This window comes from Cynocephalus volans, chromosome 2, assembly GCF_027409185.1.
Source record: "Cynocephalus volans isolate mCynVol1 chromosome 2, mCynVol1.pri, whole genome shotgun sequence".
NCBI classification, from domain to species: Eukaryota; Metazoa; Chordata; class Mammalia; order Dermoptera; family Cynocephalidae; genus Cynocephalus; species Cynocephalus volans.
The window spans coordinates 193,708,173-193,730,184 of record NC_084461.1 but is presented as its reverse complement, the minus strand read 5'-3'; the positions used below and the strand labels follow the sequence as shown (position 1 = coordinate 193,730,184).

The 22,012-nt window shown below is 40.6% G+C and overlaps 1 protein-coding gene across 1 annotated transcript in view; it reads right to left on the bottom strand.

Annotated features, from left to right (window-relative positions):
- The window catches only part of FBXW8 (F-box and WD repeat domain containing 8), a 108,877-nt gene extending 87,533 nt beyond the window's left edge, over positions 1 to 21,344 (bottom strand). The window contains exons 1-2 of the mRNA XM_063085616.1: positions 20,954 to 21,344; positions 6,626 to 6,730 (exon numbers count right to left, since the gene is read on the bottom strand). Of these exons, the coding sequence (XP_062941686.1) occupies positions 6,626 to 6,730; positions 20,954 to 21,271 (423 nt within the window). The 5' untranslated portion in view covers positions 21,272 to 21,344. The remainder of the gene's footprint in view (positions 1 to 6,625; positions 6,731 to 20,953) is intronic.
- Positions 21,345 to 22,012: the final 668 nt, after the last annotated feature.

The following is a 22,012-nucleotide window of genomic DNA, read 5'->3' as shown; positions in this document are numbered from 1 at the left end:
ACAAAGTGAACAGCCTAAAGAACTCCCAAGTGCCCACTACTCAGTTCAACAATTATCAATATTTTGCCCTTTTTGTTTCATCTGGTTCCTGATCTGTTTTCTAGAGTTGCTTCGCCTTTTCCTAACCCCCTGCTTAAAGGAGGCAGCTACTGCAACCAGGTGGATAAAAAGGAATTCCTGGGGGTGTCTGGGTTTTGGGCATATAAGGAAACTTCCACAAATCTATCTTCCTGGCAAAAGTTAATAACTAAGGGAACCCTGCCAGCAACTACAGGTCTACAGAGTCATTTCTGCCATGAAAATCAATTCAGCCCCACTTGACAATGGATTCCCTACTTTCAAAGACCTCATAAGACCTCATTAAGATTATAGATCTTTAGCTTTAAACACTCAGATTTTACTTTCTCCTGTGTGGACATCTGGTAAGAGCATAAGATCACGTTTTTCTTGAAACCTGAAATACCATAATCTAATATATTGGGCTTTAGTTCCAGAATTATTTATTTATTTTGGTATCATCTACTTCGTGTTCATCAATTTTATCACAAATTTTAAGTTTTTAACTGCTGCATCTTCCTTCTTTTTCTTTACTACTTTCTTTATGCACATTGTTCTGCCTTTTACTTAAAAAAAAAAAAAAAATGACTGCTACCTATGCAGCTAAATTTCTAAAATTACACATGAGGAAATACACGTTAAAAACCTGAAAACAAAAAAGACAAAATTATAGAGATGGGGAACAAATCTGTGGTTGCCAGGGGTTAGTGCCGGGGTGGGGGACAGCAGTTTGAGATCAGTGTGGCAATAAAGGGGTAGTGTGAGACATCTTTGTGATGAATGTTGTGTATGCTGACTGTGTTAGTGATCACACAAAAATCTACACCTATGATAAAGTTCCAGGGAACTAAATTCATAAATAAGTGCATGTAAAACTGGTGAAATCTGAATAAGATTTGTGGATTGTATCAATGTCAATTTCCTGGCTTTGATATTGTTCTGTAATTACGCAAGATATTACCACAGGAAAAGGGTACACAGACCCTCTCTGTGCTATTTTTTGCAACTTCCTGTGAACTTACATTACTTTAAAAGTTAAGAAAAGGAAAGTTGGTAAACACCTAAAAACCATCACTCCTCAATTATTCATGTTGTGATATAACAGCAGCCTTACATTTCTCATAAAAAATGAACAATTTTATAATTTTGAAATCAGCAATTTTATCATTGTTATCCACTTAGAAATATTATCCTTTAAAGTGCCAGGAATCCTGTGGGCACAATGAGGATTAACTAACATTATAAATAGCAAAATGATAAAGCCGTTCAGTAAACTGTCCAAAAAATAAGTTTGCTTGCTAAAAGCCACACTGTTTTAAGACATTTCAGCGTGAAACACTCCCACAGAGATACTAAGTCCCTCAAGGGGCAACTACTGATAGCAAGGAGCTAGAGACATCAGCACCAGAACTACACAAGGATCACAAAGTAATGTAGTAGGCAAAGTCAAAGCAAAATTAGTCCTCCAGCAGTTTGTGGCATAATTAAATCTCAAAAGGCTTCTCTTATCAGGGTTCCTTACTGTTAGTCAGTTACCAATTTGGCATAAACATCTAAGCAAACAAGTTTTCTCCAAGGGCATACATATAGTTCATGGTGCCAATTCCACATAACCAGACCAATTTCACTCAAATCCCAAAGCGCCTAGATTAAAAGAGAGAAAAAGAGAGATGGAGAGAGACAGAGTGAGCCCCCTCTAAAATAAAATCATAAAGCAGCAGGACATTCCATTCAACAGAAGGACTTTTTCCGTTTTGAAAATAAAACCACCATGAGAAACAAATGAAAATGCTACTTATTTTTATTACTTTGTGGTTTTTGATTTAACGATTGAAGAAACAAAGCCAATTCTACACACTACTGGTCATCCACTGTCATCTTCATGTAAAAGCTCTATAAAAATCCTGGCTTCATAGATCACAGCCCTCTTAGTCGTACATTAAAGTAGTTCTGTTTAAGAATATTTTCTGTTCTTATACGTGTGCTCTAAAAACTAGGTTAACAACAATGAAAAAAACAAACCCAACTGGCTGATGAAGAAAGAATTCTGGTGGACAATTGAACTACTGTGTTGCAAATTAAACTGTTCACACCTGCAGAATAATCTCACCAGCATAACCAATCTACCCTGAAAGGCAGCCCCATTGTACCAAAAGGGGGATCTTTTCTTCCACTAGATTCTATCTTTCACTGATAAACTCTTTGGAAGAGACAACCAACAGCAGATGTGAAAGCCACATGGCTCTCTACAAAGAAAGAGAGCAAAAAGCAATGTTAAAAGAGTGATTTCCTTAAACAGCAGCTCACTATCAAGAATGAAGATTTTATCGTCTAAGGCTGACTTTGTGTAAAGCAGCTAGGCTTTAGACCCTGTTCCAAGACTTCAGCTAACAGCATCAGGCTCATATCCAGAAGCTGGACTCATTTAGCTACACTCTTGTTTTCAACTCATGGGAGCAGGGCCAATGTGTAAAGTTAAAATATAACAAACCAAATTTCCAAGGGGAAAGACAATATAGGTACTCTTAATGCAACTGATAGGCTCTGGGCACAGTTTACACTTCAGCAAATGTTTTTAGTGAATTTTAGCCTTTAAGTAATTCCCATCATTTCCTAAAGACACACACTCGGCATCAAAAAAATATTTGCCAGCAACCCCACTTAAGTAATATAGTGACAATCAAGAATACCGAAAACCTTTTCAAGTTCATATTTACGTAGAAAAATAATTTTGATTAAGCAAAATGCTTCATAAAGAAATAGTGTATGGCTGGCCAGTTAGCTCATTTGGTTAGAGTATGGTGCTGATAACATCAAGGTCCAGGGTTCAATTCCCTATATCAGCCAGCCAGCCACCAAAAAAAAAAAAAAAAAGAAGAAGAAGACATAGTGTAACACCAAAAACTCTATAAACTGTCCTGTATCATGTGTGATTTCACTGAACTGCCAGAGAGCTAGCAAGCTCTAGAGTCTAAATTTGGCTACAGTTTTCACCACTCTCAAATTGCCCTAGTATTTTGAACTTCAAATTCCTGGTGGTGCTTTAGATTTTTTTTTTTTTTTTTTTAAAGATGACCAGTAAGGGGATCTTAACCCTTGACTTGGTGTTGTCAGCACCATGCTCTCCCAAGTGAGCCACAGGCCAGCCCTGGTGCTTTGGATTTTAATGCATAGTTCTTCTACCACTCAATTTTACTGAACCCTTTCTACTGAAGGTGTAGACACCTTTATAAAATGCATTATAGAATTCAGAGATGAAAATGGTATCCTCTAAACAAAATTTTTGGCAGTTATGGAGAATAGATATTCCACTATCTTCTAGGGAACACAGTTGTCCATGAAGAGCCAAATGGTCAGCAATCATACATTTAACTTATTTTAAAAAATCAATGTAAATCTATAAATAAGCATTAACAGAATGAAAGACAAAAACCATATGATCATCTCAATAGATGCAGAAAAAGCATTTGACAAAATTCAACATCCTTTCATGATAAAAACTCTTAACAAATTAGATATAGAAGGAATGTACCTCAACACAATAAAGACCACATGTGACAAACCCACAGCTAACATCATACTCAATGGTGAAAAGTTGAAAGTTTTTCTTCTAAAAGCAGGAAGAAGACAAGATGCCCACTCCTGCCACTTTTATTCAATACAGTACTGGAAGTCTTAGCCAGAGCAATTAGGCAAGGAAAAGAAATAAAAGGCATACAAATTAGAAAGGAAAATAAGATCATGTCATCTCTGTTTGCAGATGACATGATCTTATATATAGAAAACCCTAAAGACTATATCCAAAAAACTGTTAGAAATAATAAATGAATTCAGTAAAGCTGCAGGATAAAAAATCAACATAGAAAAGTCAGTAGCGTTTCTATACACTAACCATGAACTATCCAAAGAAAAATCAAGAAAACAAACCCATTCACAACAGCTACAAAAAATAAAATACTTAGGAATAAATTCAACCAAGGAGGTGAAAGACTAATACACTGAAAACTATAAAATATTGATGAAAGAGATTGAAGACATAAATAAATGGAGAGATATCCTGTGTTCATGGATTGGAAGAATTAATATTGTTACAGTACCCATACCACCCAAAGTGACCTACAGATTCAAGGCACTCCCTATCAAAATTCCAAAGACATTTTTCACAGAAATAGAGAAAATAAGTATAAAATTCAAATGGAACCACAAAATATCCCAAATAGCAAAAGCAATCTTGAGCAAAAAGAACAATGTTGGAGGCATCACACCACCTGACTTCAAAATATACTACAAAGCAATACTAATCAAAACAGCATGGTACTGGCATTAAAAAAAGACACACAGACCAATGGAACAGAGAGCCCAGAAGTAAATCCACACATTTATGGTCAATTGATTTTCGACAAAGGTGCCAAGAACGCACAATGTGGAGAGGACAGTCTCTTCAATAAACAGTATTGGGAAAACTGGATATTCACATGCAAAAGAATAAAATTAGACCCTCATCTCACACCATATACAAAAATCAACTCAAAATGGATTAAAGTCTTAAACGTAAGACTTGAAACTGTAAAACTACTAGAAGAAAACATGGGGAGAACACTCTATGCCACTGGTCTGGGCAATGACTTTTTGGACATGACCCCCAAAAAACAGGCAACAAAAGCGAAAACAGACATATAGGATTACGTCAAACTAAAAAGCTTCTGCACAGCAAAGGAAATAATCCACAGAGTGAAGAGATAATCTACACAATGGGAGAAAACATTTGCAAGCCATACATATGAAAATGAGTAATATCCAAAATATGTAAGGAACTCAACTCCATAACAAGAGAATAACCTGATTAAAAAATGAGCAAAGGACCTGAACAGACATTTCTTAAAAGAAGACATACAAATGGCCAACAGGTATATGAAAAAATGTTCAACATCACTAATCAGAGAAATGCAAATTAAAACCCATTACAATGAGATATCACCTCACACCTGTTAGAATGACTATTAACAAAAAGGTGAAAGATAAGTGTTGGAAAGGATCGTGGAGAAAAGGGAACACAGGTGCACTCTTGGTGGTAATATTTATTAGTACAGTACAGGCATTATGGAAAACAGTATGAAGATTCCTCAAAAAAATCAAAAATAGAACTATCATATGATCAAGCAATCCCACTACTGGGTATATAGCCAAAGGAAAGAAAATCAGTATGTCAAAGAGATATCTGTACTCCCATATTCACTGCAACACTATTCACAATAACCGAGATACAGAATCAACATATAAATGGACAAAGAAAATGTGGCATATATACACAAAGGAATACTATTCATTCTTAAAAAAAAGAAGGAAATCCTGTCATTTGTAACTGCATGGATGAACCTAGAGGACTTTATGTTAAGTGAAATAAGCCAGGCACAGAAAGACAAATATCATACGTGACCTTACTTGAACTCACAGAAGTAAACAATAGAATAGTAGTTACTAGAAGCAGGGGACTGGGGAGGTGTTGGACAAAGGATACAAAATTTCAGTTAGATAGGAAGAATAAGTTCAAGAGATCTATTGGCAACATGTTTGCTATAGTTAATAATGTATTCTATACTTGAAAATCACTGAGAGTAGATTTCTTGCCATAAAAAGTATGTGAGGTAATACATGTGTTAATTAGCTTGATTGAGCCATTCCATGATGTATACATATTTCAAAGTATCATGTTATACATGATAAACATATATAATTTTTATTTGTCAATCTAAAAAAATTTTAAAATTTTAAAAAAAGAAAAATCACGTATACAGTCTCAACCAAAAAGACAAGAATAAGTGAACAGTTTCAAAAGCATAAACCCTTGCCTCTCAAAACATGGCCAAAGCAACAGTGGTGTCACTTGGTTAGAAATGTAGAATATCAGGCTCCACCCCAGAGCTCCTGAATCCAAAGTTGCATGTTATCAAGTTTCCCCCATGATTTGTACACACAATGAAATTTGGCCTAAACGATATCTTCCACCATTCCACGCCATAGGCGCATGTCCCAGAGTAAGCATGAGACGGGTGACACTGATCTGCAATTCCCTCAGTGGGCCTCAGTTCTCACATGCCTTGCACCTCACTGAGTGGGGTTCTGGTGCTTAAAGGCTAATTTGGACTACACACCTGAAACATGACTTCATTGTTCTGTCCAAGGGCTGACACTCAGCTACCAACCTAACAACTGGCATGATTTAACGAAGGGCTCATTTATTTGCATTAAAAACTGTGTTACATTAACAGCACAGGCTAGCTCAATAAAGGCACAGAGCCGACAGCCTTGAGCACACTGTCAAGGTCAGCCGTAACTCAGACGGCAGGGAGTAGAGAGCTCAAGTAGACGGTCACAAAGAGATAAACACCAAGTGGTGATGTGGAACACAATCCTTTAAGGTCAAGGTTGCTCTCCTTCAACTAAACTGGCTATCCAATCCATTAACTCTGTAAAGTTTGCAATTCTGTAAATTTTTGTTACCCAGGAGTTTCCTATACTTTAATCATACATTTAGGAGAATCCTGAACATCTGTTAATGACAGCTTACCTGTGCACACCTTCCCAGTTCTTTCCTGTTCAGATACTGAAATATATTGATTGCCAATTCATAAGGCAGTTGGATATCAAAGAAGGGCACATCATCCATCTCATTCTGAGGAGGAAAAAAGAAAGGAAATAAGCTCACAATTCCAATATATGAAAATAACTCATATTTACAGGTCCTTTAAATTACTAGATATATTCTTAGGTGATTACAAGAGAGATGAGGCTGTTTCCCAAGAGGCAAGCGTTCTACTTCACAAAACAGTCATAGAACTATTCAGAACTTGCCAGCCACTTTCAATTCTCTGACCCCCAAGAATCTACCTCCTCACATTTACTTATGAAGTCCACATGACCATTTCCTATAATGCTTCAAAAAGGAGAAGCCAGGGTGCCATCTTACATCCTGGGGTATGCCACAGGAATCAGTGTAAAGGTCTGTAGAAAGCCTCTCAGCTTCTGAGGAAAAATAAACAGCAGGCAGCCAAGAAGGTGAGCCTTGAAATCAGGAGGCCACCCCTCCTCCCAGGACAATTGCTACCACCCCAACTCGGAGGGGAGTGAGCACCCACAGCTGGAGTAATGCCAACCTAGGTCACTCAAGTGCTTTCATCAGGAAGAGAATTGGGCCGTGAACATGAGCAAAAAGTAAATAAATGGAACGCTGCTCTTGATTGAGGCGAACACCACCTCTCCTTGGCTGCTGGAGAAGCGTAAGGTTTCCTAATGCTCTCAGGGGCTTACGCTGGTTAACCTGAGTGAGCCAGTGCAAACAAAGCAGTTCTTCTTCGGTGTCATTTATTAATGCAGAGAAATTAGAGCTCGCCTGCCTTTGGATAAGCAATTAGAGATGAGGTAACAGGCTTTATTTGAGAGATAAAGCTGTCATGACAATCCTGGTAGCACAAAGAAATATGAGAGTGAGACAGAAAAAAGCCAAGTGTGCACAGGTACCCCTCTGCCTGTTCCCAAATCCACGTGCCAAAGCCCATTTTGGTATGTACCTCTGCAAAGCTAGGGAAAGCTACACTCTATCCCAATAGAACTTGCTTAATAAAATTCATTTTTAATAAGCTTTGGCTGACATCACTGACTTATTGGTTGCAAGCAAATCACTCAAATACAGCAGTCTATGTACTGCAAGACTGCAGACTCAAAATAGAAAATAGTCTCAGCATTTTTAAGAGAATATGAGCACTGATTTAGACCCTACTGAGATTCAGGGTCAAAATTTTTCTGGAATCATGTTTCTGCTCATTTAGGAGTCTGAGACTAAAACATAATCCGGAGCATAAGAAGGAAATGTGGTATTCAACTGCAAAAACAGTGCAAAGCTAAGTACAAGGGCCAAGAAGGTCTCTAGAGGAAAGAAGAGTAAGAGTTGACAGTTCTCTGTGGGCAAAGAGGGGACAAAATGTTAAATCAGGAGAGAAATGTTGGCCATACCAAAAAAAAAAAAAAAAAAAAGAAAAAACAGGAAAAAATCTGCAAATGTAATTGGAAGGCAGAGGGGTCCTTGCCTAAAAAAATAAAGGCATTGGTTCAGTGTCAGGCTAGGTCCCCTCCCACTACTGATCAGCTTCCCTCATTAAGAAAAAGATGCATCACTTCCTCTCTTGGCCCAGATACCACTTGAGTCTCAAACACAACACTGGAGGGAGTTACTGCCAGTCCGGGAAAGCTACACACAAGCCGAGACTATCATCTGCAACCTCGATGGAATTCCTCCTACTTTCTCTTTTAGATTATTTTGACTATGGTGTAGTGGAGAAGCCTACTTTACCCATTTGGTAAAGAAACAAGAAAATAATGTTCCTCATCTGCACACAACCAGAACAAAAGCAAAGAAAATCCTGCACTCATTCAAACTGAAGGCTCATTTAGCCTTCCACTGTTAGAGACTTGTCAGGCATTCCTTTCTTTAATCAGTCCACTCAGGATGCAATTCGGTCCCATTCTCGAACTAGTTTCTGGACTTGACACTCCTCTCCCTGATGAGGCACCAGACGTCATTTTCTTTTTTTACTTATTCTGATGCAGAAAAGCCACACATCTGGTGGCAAGAGCCTTCCGTCTTTTGCCTATTCAGTTAGCATTCTCATCCTGGAAGACAGGGCCTCTATCTTAGTATAATCCCAACCCTGCCCCCATCCTCCTTGACTCCAACGACCATAGCCTCCAGGATGCAGCATAGCATTGAGGCTCAGAGCAAAGATTCAAACTGATAAGCCCAGTTTTGCCACCTTACTAGCCAAGTGACCAGGCTAAGTGCATCTGAGCTTCCTCATTTGTAAAACAGATAAAACTATCCTATGAAATAGGTATGTTATAAGAATAAAATGAAATAATACATGAAAAGAGCTTTGCAAAAGTACCAGGGCTAAGCATGTAATAAATGATTGATAATATTGCTATTTTCTTTCCTTGGAGCAACTCCAGCTCCCCCTTTTTTTTTTTTCAAACAAATATTTGTTGATTTGGTCCACATTCCATGGTACTCCTAAACCAGCTTGTTGTTTACTCAGAAAAAATTGTCTCCCCTTGTCATACTAGGAGCAGATGACAGCCTATAACAGTAGCAGAAAGGGGACAGTAGAGCAGAGGCTAAATTACTCAGGAATCCGAACACTGGAAATATCCACACAACAGAACTTTTCCAAGAGGACTTTTTAAAAATCATCAATTTTAAAAGGTTATGCCACAGTAATAACTCAAGAAAGCTTTGCTCTGGTGCACAGCAGATACAAAGGATGTAACCCAGCAGGCTGCAAATGACAAATCAGTGGTGTTATGGCCACTGCACCAAAAATCAGAGACCCCCAGGCTGGACAATCCAAAACAGATCAAGCACCAGACTTTCCTGTAGATGACCTTCCCAGTTGCTACTGCTGGTTGGGAAATGGCAGAGAAAAAACAAAAAACAATGCACTAAATGAAGGCCCACATCTTAAGAAATATGCAGACCCACAAGGTCAGGAGAACAAATGGTGGTTTCATTCTGCACGCTTGGAATAAATTTGGCAAGACATTCTATCAGTGGCTCTGGTAGTGGATGCTGTGGTGGGTCACACAGGTTGTCCCTTTGGGCCCAAGACACTCATATCCCCTGATGAGAATCTGCCTGCTGCTGGCTCACAGCTGAGTCCCTTCCTAGGCACCACCCTTGGCCAAATGAGCCACCTCACCCAAGTTACATGCTCTCCTGGAGGGCAGTTGGCATCCATTGATTAGGCAATGCCTGGCAGGAAAAGCCAGGCCCTCTTACCTCAATTCGGGACCTTTCTGAAAGGCTGACCTACTAATCCACCTACCGCAAATCCCCATCTCAGAGTCTGTTTTGTGTAAAGTCCTATCTTTTTTTTCCAAAGCAACAGATGTGACCCATGACAGTCCTGTGTTCAATACATTCCCAAGGGTTCTTATGCACAACTCCAGCAACATTAGTCTAGGTAATCTCCTTCCCTCTCCTCTATTCAAGGAGGCATATGCAATGCAGATAAGTGAGAGTGACATTATTATTATCCCAACCAAGCAACCAACTAGAGTAACTTCAAAGTTGAGTAAATGATTCACAAACTTCGGTTTGTTGTAATTAATAAGATAGCATTTGGGAACACCTTACAAAAGATTGAGAGTTACAAGCATGTCTGACCTGTGGTTGAAAACACAATTCTTTCATAGGTATGCATGATTTGACAAGGATATGAAGCAACATTCTGGATAAAAGCTGTAGACAAATAATCATTAGTAAATCCTAACAGCAACAGAATGTCTTAAGCACTCTGATCTGGTACTTCCCACAGTTCATAAATGTAGGTAAAAAAATACTACTTGCTTCTAGTGTGCAGTGAAATACCTTGTCATCTAAAAAATGCTATCAGACTTCCACCTAGACTATTATGAAGCACACAGCCATCCAAAAAGTAATGGGCCACATTAACCCAACTCTATATCTATACTGACTTAAAAACATAAAAATGGGGCTGGCCAGTTAGCTCAGTTGGTTAGAATATGATGCTGATAACACCAAGGTCCCAGGTTTGATCCCTGTACTATCCAGCTGCCAAAAATAAATAAATATAAAACCATAAAAACAGACAACTTGGCATTTCAAAAACAAAGATATTTCCAGAAGGAAGAAATCAAAGACAGTGGCAATATTAATACAGGGAAACTTGGTCCAACGTAGAAAAATCAATGTGACAACAATGTTTAGAGAGAGAGAGAATAATTTTGCATTAATTTAATAGCACCCAGCAATGTGAGACTGGCCAAATTTATGCTACAGAAGACTGATAAATTCAAAGTATTTACATTCCTTCAAATTTAAGAGAAAGCATCTTTTTGATAACATGCAACCTGGCTTTGAATTGTTTGACAATGGCTCAGATATTGATTCTCCACTACTGGTGACTCTTGTCCTGTATTATACATTAAAATCACCTGTGGAGTATTTTTAAAAAAAGCAAGCAAGCCAGCCCAGGGTCCCACCCATACTTACTGCCCTGAATTTCCAGGGGTGGGCCTCAAGTGCCTCTTTCTCAGGGGATCCTCATGCACACTAAAAGTTGAAAACCACAACCTTAAATCATAGGCAGATATAAAAATCAATCCATCCCCTCTTTCTCAATTAAGGAGGAAAAAAAAACCCACAAAGGGGTCATATTACTTTGTTAATTTAAAGTCAGTGAATTCTACATTTTCCCAAAGCTTACTGGACTTACTCCAAAAATGCTAAGAGAAATTGCAAATAGATCCATCCCCAGGGAGGCTGATTTGTTCTCCCATGTGCCAGGGAGGCTGATTTGTTCTCCTATGTGCTAATATAAGACTAATTCTGTAAATGGATTGGTTTTGTGCCTTACTGTTAAAAATTTAATGTCTTCCCTTGTTTAATAAAAGAATGAATAATTACTAAGAGCCAAATCAGGAAAAAGTGAAGAAACTAACTTAAGACTTTTGTTCCCAATGTACATCTCCAGGTCAAACAGAATACGAAAGATCTCTCTAGGCAGTGTTTTAAGACACTGAAAAAATCACCTCCAGTTCAAGTAAGAGATTTGTAATAACATTTCTAGTAAATCTGTGACTGAGACTATTTTCTAAAAGAGGTCATCTCAACTTTCCCCATACTGCAAAAGCTGAGCAGAGCCAACATGCACAATCTCAATCAGGAATGGATGAGTTCCAGTTTCACCTGCGTCATCTTTGAGAAGGAAAAAATTGGTTGGAAAAATAAAGTCAGAAACACTGTTAAGATAAATAGGCAATAATTTATAATCCTCAATTTGTCTCAAAATACATATTCTTACATACACAAAGGAAAAAAGGATGTCAGAAGTATGCCAAAAATACCACATGATCTCACTCATATGTGGAATAAAAAAAAAAAAGTGGTTCTCATAGAAGTAGAGAGTAGAATAATGGTTACCAGAGGCTGGGAGGGGAAGCAGGGCAAAGTGGAAGGGAAAGCAGTGGATTAACTAGTACAAAGTTACAGGTAGATAGGAAAAACAAATTCTGGCATTCTAGGCTGACTAATAATATTGTATTGTATATTTCTAAATAGTTAGAAAAGAGGATCTTGAATGTAATTATCACAAAGAAAAGATAAATGTTTAGATGGTGGATATGTTATCTACTTTAAGTGAACCATTTTACAATATACACACATATTGAAACAACACACAGTACTCCTATAAATATGTACAATTAAAAATTTTTTAAATACATAATTTTTTAAAAAGTACACCAACATGTTAACAGTGGTAGCCTCTGAGCAATGACATTGAGAAATTTGTTTCCTTCTTTCTATTAAAATAGAGCTCCCTACAGTATGCTATCTGCTTCTGTAGAATTGCTTGCTTAACCTAAGGAACTCCATTTTACCCCGTCTGACCTGCAGACTACCCCTGCCTTCTGCATGAGAAACCGTTAACCTTCTCATAGAAACAAAAGCCATTGCATAGAAACAGGAGCCATACACAGTAAACTATTACATGGGAACAGGAACCCTACACAGTGAATTATTACATGGGAACATACACAATGAAAAGTTGGGTGCTTGATTGCTCTAACGGCTCATTCTTGGCTTAACCTAGCTCCCTAGCTTGCTTTGTGCACCTGGACAAACCTGTGTGCCAACAGGATGTAGTTTTTTTTTTTTTTTTTCCCCCCGTGACCGGCGCTCAGCCAGGGAGTGCACCGGTCATTCCTATATAGGATCCGAACCCGCGGCGGGAGCGTCGCCGCGCTGCTAGCGCAGCACGCTACTGAGTGCGCCACAGGCTCAGCCCAGGATGTAGTTTTTGCCTTTAAAAACACCAAGGCCCGAGGCCGCTCTTCCTTGGTTGCTCCTTGGGAGATGGTCGCTGGCCAGCCAGAGTGAATAAACTACCCTTTTCTGCATGAGTGGCGTCTAAGTGCATTCTTGCAGAAGGGTGCCTCACAACACTATTCTTCTGAATTTCTTAAATATTTCTACAGTGAGCACACAACATTTTCAGACATGGAAAAGCAATACATTTTTAAAATAAGGTAATTTATGTTCAAAACACTATCTGAATTCAAGGCCATGCCAGGTGCTGGGGGTGAGGGGAGGCACTGTTAGCAAATGTGTAAGAAAGAGCTAAAATCTTTTATAAACATAAATCATCATCCTGTAAAATGGAATAAATACAGGAGACTACAAAAGGCAATATAGATAATCCCCTAAGGTATTCCCAAGTTCATTAGTAAGTCAGCTATATAGAACTTGGAAATCATTTCTCCAAAGAAACAATGCTATAAAGAGTGGTTAAGCTCCCAAGCAGTCCACAAAAAAGCCAATTTCTCTCAACATTTAACCTAATCCTCATGGCTAGCTATGAGGAAGAGCAAAAGGTACTCAATAAATATTTGCTGATTGCATTTACACGATATAACTGAACTGTAACACAACAGAATCTAAACAGCCCAGTGCCTGGCACATAGTAGATGCACAATAAATGCCCATGGGATTTATCATTTTTTTATGAGAATAAGCTTTACAACTTCAAGTTACATTCTCATTCACCACCTACTGGAATAATTCCCCTAGGGACACTGACAAGGGAAGGAGGTAGAAAACACCAACACAGAACTTGAGGTGGGACGGCGGCGAGTGCTAGGGGGAATCCCAGGAGGCTGGGTGTGGCAATGAAAGAAGTCAGTGTGAAGCAAGACAGCCTGGGCCTGTGCTTTCAAAGGCCCCTTTTAGTGTTAAACTTAGCTTAATGCTGCAGCCAGGAGAGAAGGCAGGAGGAGGAGGAGCTCCCTCTTCACAAGCTCCAGGTGCCAAAGGGGTACTAGGTATGGGTGTGCATTTGTTTGTGTAAAGAGTAAATAAAGATTTTCACATCAAGGGTCCCAAACACTTCAAGCCATTCCCACCATCAGGATCAGCAACATAATTTGTGGGGCTCAGTGTGAAACAAAAATGTGGGGACCCTTGGTCAAAAATGAAGAATTTCAAGACAGAGCATTAAACCAAGTGCAGGCACCTTCTGAGCATGGGGGTCGGTGTGACCACACAGGTCACATGCCCATGAGGCTGGCTGGCCCTGGCCCCCATAGCATCTTTGCACTTGATAGTCTCTGCCTAGAAACCTAGAATCCCTTCACCCAGACCTCTATATGCTTGCTCCCTCACCTCCTATATGTCTTCCATGGAAAGTGATCTTCCCAGAAAGGCCTTCATGGATAGCACTATTTAAAATTATAGACCCTCCCCCAACACAGACGCACGTTATGCCCTCTACCTGCTTTGTCTCCAGAGCATTTATTACCTGATAATTATCTGTCCACTGTCTAACTCCCTCTGCCCCAGAATGTAAGTTATATAAGTGCATAGACTTTTTTTGTCTTGTTCACTGCTATATCTTCAGTGCCTAGCACAGTGCCTGGTACTAAGAAGCCACTTAATGAATATTTGTGGAATGAAATCAATGAAGCCCAAGCTGCTTCAAGCAGCAGAACCTTCCATCGAAGACATGACCTAAGTTACAAGTTGTTCTAGTATACACAGAGACCATTTCAAAATGTACCCAAGTAGAGACTGCTAATTCAGGAATAACATGAAAACATGAATGGCACTAACAATAAGAACTTTTTAGTTGGGGGAAAGGGAAAAATTAGGCTGAGGAATCAGGGAAGAATTAACATAGGAGATGGAATTCAAGATGAGCCTCACAAGGAAGGCAAAAGACAGCAAAGAGGAAGGGAACTTATTCCAGGTAAGCCAATTCATTAGTTCACATTGGATTCGATGTGCCATCTCATTTCATATTAGCCAGAGCAGGAGTGTTCACATTAGGGAGCTTCCTGATTGTTTCTAATTTAAAAACAGAAGAAAGTTAAGCCATTAACTCAATCTTGTTGGCAACACAGATGCAGACTATGACAGGTTAAATATTGACATAGTGAGTAATAAATATTGGCCAGCAGTATCAAAACTTTTAGCAGATCTGAAAACCCAAATCTTAAGCTTGAAGAATGCTTTGAATGTTCACAAGGGTTCTAACAACCCTGGAGCCTCTTTATAAGGTTGCTGTTAGAAGCAGTTACCCATGGGTAACAAGCAGTTACCAATTCTGCCCATGTTACTTCAACTCAAATGTAGATGAATACTGCACTGAGGAGGATAGGTAGGGGTAAAAGAGTGGGTGAGACAACAGATCTTGCACTCCAGGGATTCCCAGTCCAAGAGGGAGGGAAGCTAGGGATTTATCAGTGATAAGTTTTGGGAAAGGGGAAGTTACATAATACAATGATCATAATAGTACCAGCTTAAATTTATTGGCCACTTACCATAGGCAAGGCTTGATGCTAAGTATGCTCCTTGTCCTATTTCATTGCCTCTTCACAAGAGAGGTACTAACATCATCCTCATTTGACAGATAAGGCAGAGTAAGTTAACTTGCCCAAGGTTAAACAGCTGGTTAGTAGCAGAGCCTGAATGTGAACTGGGGTCTACCCACCTCCAGAACCCAAACCAACAACCAGGGATTATCCTGTCTCCATTATTGCCATTCTTTTAGTAAAAAGAAACAAGATTCTAGGCTCTCTGAGGACAGGGACTATGTCTGTTCTATTTACTGCTGATACCCCAGAACCTAACTGATTAATAAATATATGATGGATGAACAGAAAACACGTATTCCTATAGCTAGTGCTACTTCAAACACCCACTTAAAGTGGACATCTGTTGTTGCTGTTATTTCCTGCCTGATATCCATCCCCTCTTCTTTTCTTCTAGGAAACTATCCTGCTCTCATTCTTAGTCAACATGATTTAGGTGGGGCTGACCCCACACTTAGTTTCAGGAGTAAGCACTAGATAGAAGTCTGGCCATTTGAATCAGTGATTGGCTCAAAGACTAACACATGACCCAGTGTGGGCCAGTAAGAACTGAGCTGCATATAGCTTTTGCCGCGTGAAACAAAAAACAGATACTTTCTTTGCCCCAGAGTTGCTAAAGCTGATAAAATGTAAGATTGGAGTTGCTGAGTCATTTTGCCCCCAAGAGGGGAGAGCCTACCTATGAATAAAGCCAACAAAAGGAAAGCAGAACTTAAGAGAGAAATTTCTGGTTACATTACATAAGCACCCAAAACAAGCATTACCACCTGGAATTTTCAATAACATGAAACATAGATTCCAGTTTTGGTTTTCTAAGCCAGTTTGAGTTGGGTACTTGTTGCTCACAGCCCAGAGTCCTGAAACACCACCTAAATAAAAATGAGAACAAGCAACTGGATATCACAAACACCACAATGAAGAAAGAAGCAAACTTGGAATTATACTCAGGTGGCTCCACTATCTCCAAGCTTGAGTTTATAGTGAGAGGGGAATGCAAGACGAGAGAAAGTGCCTGCTACCTCTGAAATTCTGACCAGGGGTGTGTCATCTCATTTACTAGTTTAACCACATACTGAGAGGACTGTCAAGTGCCAATTTAGTTACTCTCAACTCATCACCTAAAAAGAGATGGGTTCTAAGAACTATTATTAAAAGCTTTAAGAGAAGATGAGGTTCAGAAGGAGGCATTTCTAAGTTTTCTTTTCCGCTGTGCTTGTCCATCAAAGGATCTGGCCTATACCCAGCCATTGACAATCCAAGGCAGCACTGTTCACCTACCCATCAATAGACAACTTCACTCTTGATTGCTAACTTATTAGTTGTTCTCACTCTAGCGATGAGACTGACTGTGAAGTGAAAGAAATTGCACCAAAAATACAATTGAATGCACCAATATAACAGTGTGTGTCAAAGGGTGGAGGAAAGGTGACGGGGGGAGGTGTTAGAAAGTAGTATCAGATTTTTTAAAAAAATATCCCTTTCATGTCAACTGGATCAACCTCGTAGAGTTTCTGAGGAGGCCCAAATGGAACCAAATATTCCTTTTCAGGAGTCACCCATGGATCAAGCAAGGATTCTTGGGAAGGCACAAGACAAAGATCACAAACTTGGTGACTCAAGGCAGATCTAGCCCACAGACAGGTTTTGTTTAACCTGCAGTGTTAGCACCTAAAACATTATTTTTTTGTATTAGTTACCAACAATTAAAAATGGAAAGAGTTTGTGGGGAAGATTGTTGTAGTAATGACCCCTCATTTGTACATGCCTCCCTGTATCCAGGCACTTGGGTAAGTCCACACTGACTCTGGGCTTCACCATATGCTTTGGCCATTGTGACAATAACAAACACGATCTAGGCAGACTTCAAAAGCACTTGGCATTGGGGCTTGCCCGCTTGCTGCTCTCATGACTCTGAGAAAGCCTACCTGGGGCTAAGCTGCTGGATGATGAAACGTATAATTCAGATACACACATATACCCATGCACATGCACACATCCAACAACCAGCCAACCCCCAGAAGCAGAGCTGCCTAGGTGACCAGCAGCTAACCTCAGATGCATGAGTCAGCCCACCCATGCCCAGACCAAACTGCCACCATACAAAATAGTGAGCTAAATAAATGGTGGTTGTTTTAAGCCAAAGTTTTGAGGTAATTGTATAATGCAGCAAAAACTGACAGAGTTCACATAAAAATGAATATTCTCAATCAAAAAAAATCTAAAGGACCTTTCAACACTAGAACCACATTCCTACATGGCAACCACCAACTGACATGAGCAGTGGCTACCACCTTTGGCCCAGCCGTGGCATGTATTTCCCAGTTTGTCACTATCATCTCACCCATGCTGGGGTCAAGTTCAGTTGCCATGTCATCTTAGTTGGGTGTTGTTTTATCTACAGTAAAGACGACAGTGAAATATATTCCACATACTCAGGTTACTATCACAAATGAGAAAACCACTACAACCACTTTGGAAAACTGTCAATATCTACTAAGGCTGAGATATACGTACCTTATGACCCAGCAATTCCACTCCTACATAACTATCCAAGATAATGTGTGTATGTACCAAAAGATGATCAAAATGTTCACTGCGGCACTATTCTTGGTAGCCTCAAACTGGCTGTTAAACTAGTTATCAATAATGCCCATTAACAGGATGAATAAATGTGATATATTCAAAGGAATCAACTTCATGCATAATGCTGTGCACCAAAACCCAGACACAAAAGAATATATGCTATATTATTCCACTTATACATAGTTCAAAAACAGAAATTAAAATGTGGTGTTAGAAGTCAGAGAAGTGGTTACTCTCAGGTGGAAGAGAATGGGAGGGGGCAGTGTCTGAAATGCTGGTAATGCCGTTCTATGATCTGGATGTGTACACTCTTGAAAATTCATTGAGCTGCGCATTTATGATTTGTATGCTTCAACACAGTTTGATTTTTTAAAAAAAAACTTTAAAAAGTGGGAAAACAAGACCAAGATGGCCATGTTTTAATACAGACAATTCCTATACTACCTGACATGTTTAATATGACAAAAAGAACAGTTGCCACTATGAAACAAATCGTTACAAAACTATGACTGAATCTGGAAAAGATGCATAACAAATCACCTGATGAGCTAGGAAACACATATGCAATGCCTAGCCTACCTCAGTCATTTGCATTACCTGCCTGACCCCTGTGGGCTTTGGAGCTTGAAACCACTGATGTAGGAATGCAAGCCTTTTCTATAAACGTTAACCATTGTTTAGCGGACTGAAGACATTGGGTGGGTTTCTAGTCCTTTAACAAATCAGTTACTTTCCTAATGCTCATCTACCAAATAGGGTTGAAAATAGCCACTGGAGAGGGTTGTTAGGAGAACTGAAGATAATGTCTCTGAACCCTTAAGACAGTATCAGTGAGACAGTATGTAAACATACTATGAATCATTACTTTATTTATAGTACTGTTAATGATGATTGCAAAGTATTTTTAAAAATTAGAGGTGGCCTGAATGTTGGATGCTGTTCATAGTACAGCCAGCCTAGTAGTACCTAAAGTGGTGATTCTGAAGGGGGCAGAGACCACAGTCAAGTATTCCAGGGAAGACAGTATAGGCTTTTCCCTACTAGTACGAAACTTAGATTCTGATGTTATTAGGCCTCACGGCTAGTTTAACATCAGCACAGCCAGGTTAAGAAACTTTGCCTCTTCTCCCCCTCCTCTTCGGGCTGGAATGCTTTGTACTGAGATAGTGGCTAATCAAGAGCCTATGACTAAACCTACCAGATGTCATTTGACCACAAGGGCTGTGTCACCTTGTATACCACTGATTTTGAAACTGCCCATTACTCTGTCTGAACCCTCCCTAAAAGTCTTATAAACCCCATGCTTTCCTTAGTTTGCGGGAACTGATCTGGTTCAGTCTCCCCTCCATATTAGTGGAATAAACCTTTTGGCTGAAATGGTTCCTGACTCAGGTCTCTCTTTTCTCCGTTTCACCAAATCTAACAGATGTGCCCCCTGGATCCTGGAAGGCAGGTCCCTTCGTCCCTTCCATTTTTGGAATACTATATTTGATTTACTTCTCCATGATTTTTGGTACCAATGACTGTCCCTCAGAAGTGTTGGGGCTGGAAAGCCTTGAGAATCAGGACTTTAAACCGAAGAAGGCCATACACTAGAGTACAATGTCTTAAACTTGCCTGATCATTCCAATCATCAGCTTTCAGGGTTCTCCCCTGGAGGTTGATTCAGCAGGTCTGGAGAGGAGGGTCAGAACCTGTACCAGTATTTCAACAAAGGCCTTCGGTGATTCTTATACCAACTCAAGTTTCACCTGGTAAAATTTAGCATCCAAAAGACCTGGATCCAAATTCAATTCCCAGAATTTATCAGCTGGGTAACCCTTGGAAAATTACAGAAAATCTGAGTGTCTTCGCTTGTAAAAGGAGAGATAATAATTACCTCACAGGACTGATGTACTAGAATTAATGCAGAGCACAGGACCAGATACTTGGTAAAAACTCAAATAGTAATTATTGTTAGTTGAATAAAACTACATATTACATAAAATTAGCCATTATTGAAGAATTATTCCCAACTGAAAGCTGTAGGGGTTTCCTTGGAGCCTAATTTAAATTAAACCATTAAAATCTGCTGTCTTGTCCTAACTCAACCTGGGGGCCATGGATTCATTCTGGTGATCTTGATTCTCCCATCTTTGTGAACGGGACTATTTTTAAGGATAAAGACTCTTCCAAAGGCTGGCCAGTTAGCTCAGCTGGTCAGAGTGCAGCCCTGTAATACCAAGGTCATGGGTTCAGATCCCCAAACCGGCCAGCCACCAAAAAAAAAACTCCTCCAGATTCTCCAAGGGACCCATGCCCCACAAAAAAGTATCTATCTATCCTAATGGTAGGGTCCAAAGAACTCCTCCCTTTTTTTTTCTGCTTCATTTTTTTTTTTTAAGTAATACATGCACAGTTTAAAAAGTTAAATAGTACAAAGAGTATACAGAGAAAAGTTAAAATTTCTTCCATTTCCTGGGTCCTCCTCTCCAAAGGCAACCTTTGTTAAAAGTTTAGGTATCTTCCAAGGGCGGGATTTCTCAAGTTCATATTTATTGAATTTTTTGTGAGTGCTGTCCTTTGCATTATAGGATGTTCACGAGCATCCCAGGCCTCTACCCACTATATGTCCATTAGCGCACACATACACCCGCGCTGAGGAACCCCAAAATGTCTGCAGACTGCCAAATATGGGAGACAAAATCGCTCCCGGTTGAGAACGGCTGCTTCCAGAGAGACCCTACGTATGCACAAACAGAGGTGTGTGTACGTCTACTCTTTTCTTTCAACAACTGGCGGCACACAGGCAGAGTTACTTTCTAACTCATTGTGGGTTTGTTCCGCGGGCGGGGGCCGGCCTGAGCCTCGGCAGGGGGCGACCGCCACTCACCAGGTCGCGGATGAGCTGGTCCACCAGCTGCTCCCCGCCCCCCGCGCTCTCGCGGGCTGGAGGAGAGCGGGAACGGCTCGCTGCGTCCTGCCTCTCGGCCCGAGTTGCCCGCGCCGCCGGGGGCCGCCCCGCGCCCTCCAGAAGACCCTGGGCTAGCGCCAGGTACCCCGAGGCCTGCTCGCCGCGCCCGGGGGCCACCTCTAGCCGCCGCGGCCTCCGCTCGGCAGCCTCGGGCCGCCTCCGCTTCCTCTGCGCCTGGGCCTGCGCCAGCTCCTCCTGCCAGCGCCGGCGAAACTCCTCCAGGCTGTGGTCGTCCATCGCCGCTGCTCCCAGGCCTCCACGTCCTCCTTGGTCCCGCCGGGTGCCACGGCACAGTCCCTCCGCGGGAAGTGTCCGGCACAGCCGGAAACCACGCAGGCGCAGCTCTTGGGTTCCGGGTGGACGGCCAGGCCCCGCCACGCTCCCTGCGCTGGCCCGGTGCGCACGTGACCGCTCTGCTTGCTGCGCCCTGAGGCTGAGGTCTGTGCCCCGCCTCCGCACCCAGCTTCTCGGCTCTCGCTTGTAGCTTTTGCCAAGCGCAGACCTTGCGCCAAGCACAGTTCCTTTAAACAAGCATGCATTGGACGACTTCGGTGTGCTGGGCACTGAGAATTCAGCATTTAAATCTGCAAGAATGAAAATAAATACATTTCTGCCCACTTGGAGCTTACATTCAGAGACTTTAAACAAATGAATATGAACTTTTGAATCAGCGGTAGGTGTTATGAAGAAAATAAAATAAGGTAAGGTATAAAGCGATTGGCAAGGGACGGTGATTTAGGATTAAGAATCATAAGTGAAGGCCTAAGGAAATGTTTTTTTTTTTTTGGCGGTCTGTATGGGGATCCAAATCCTGACCTTGGTGTTATAAGGCTACGCTCTAACCAACTGAGAGATGGTCATTTAAACTAAGAGCCAAATGAGGAGAGAAACCAAGGCGGAAGATCAGATCTCAGGATAGAGATGTCCAGAAGTTCAAGGGCAGTGAGGTGAGAAGGAAAGTGGGATACGATGGCATTC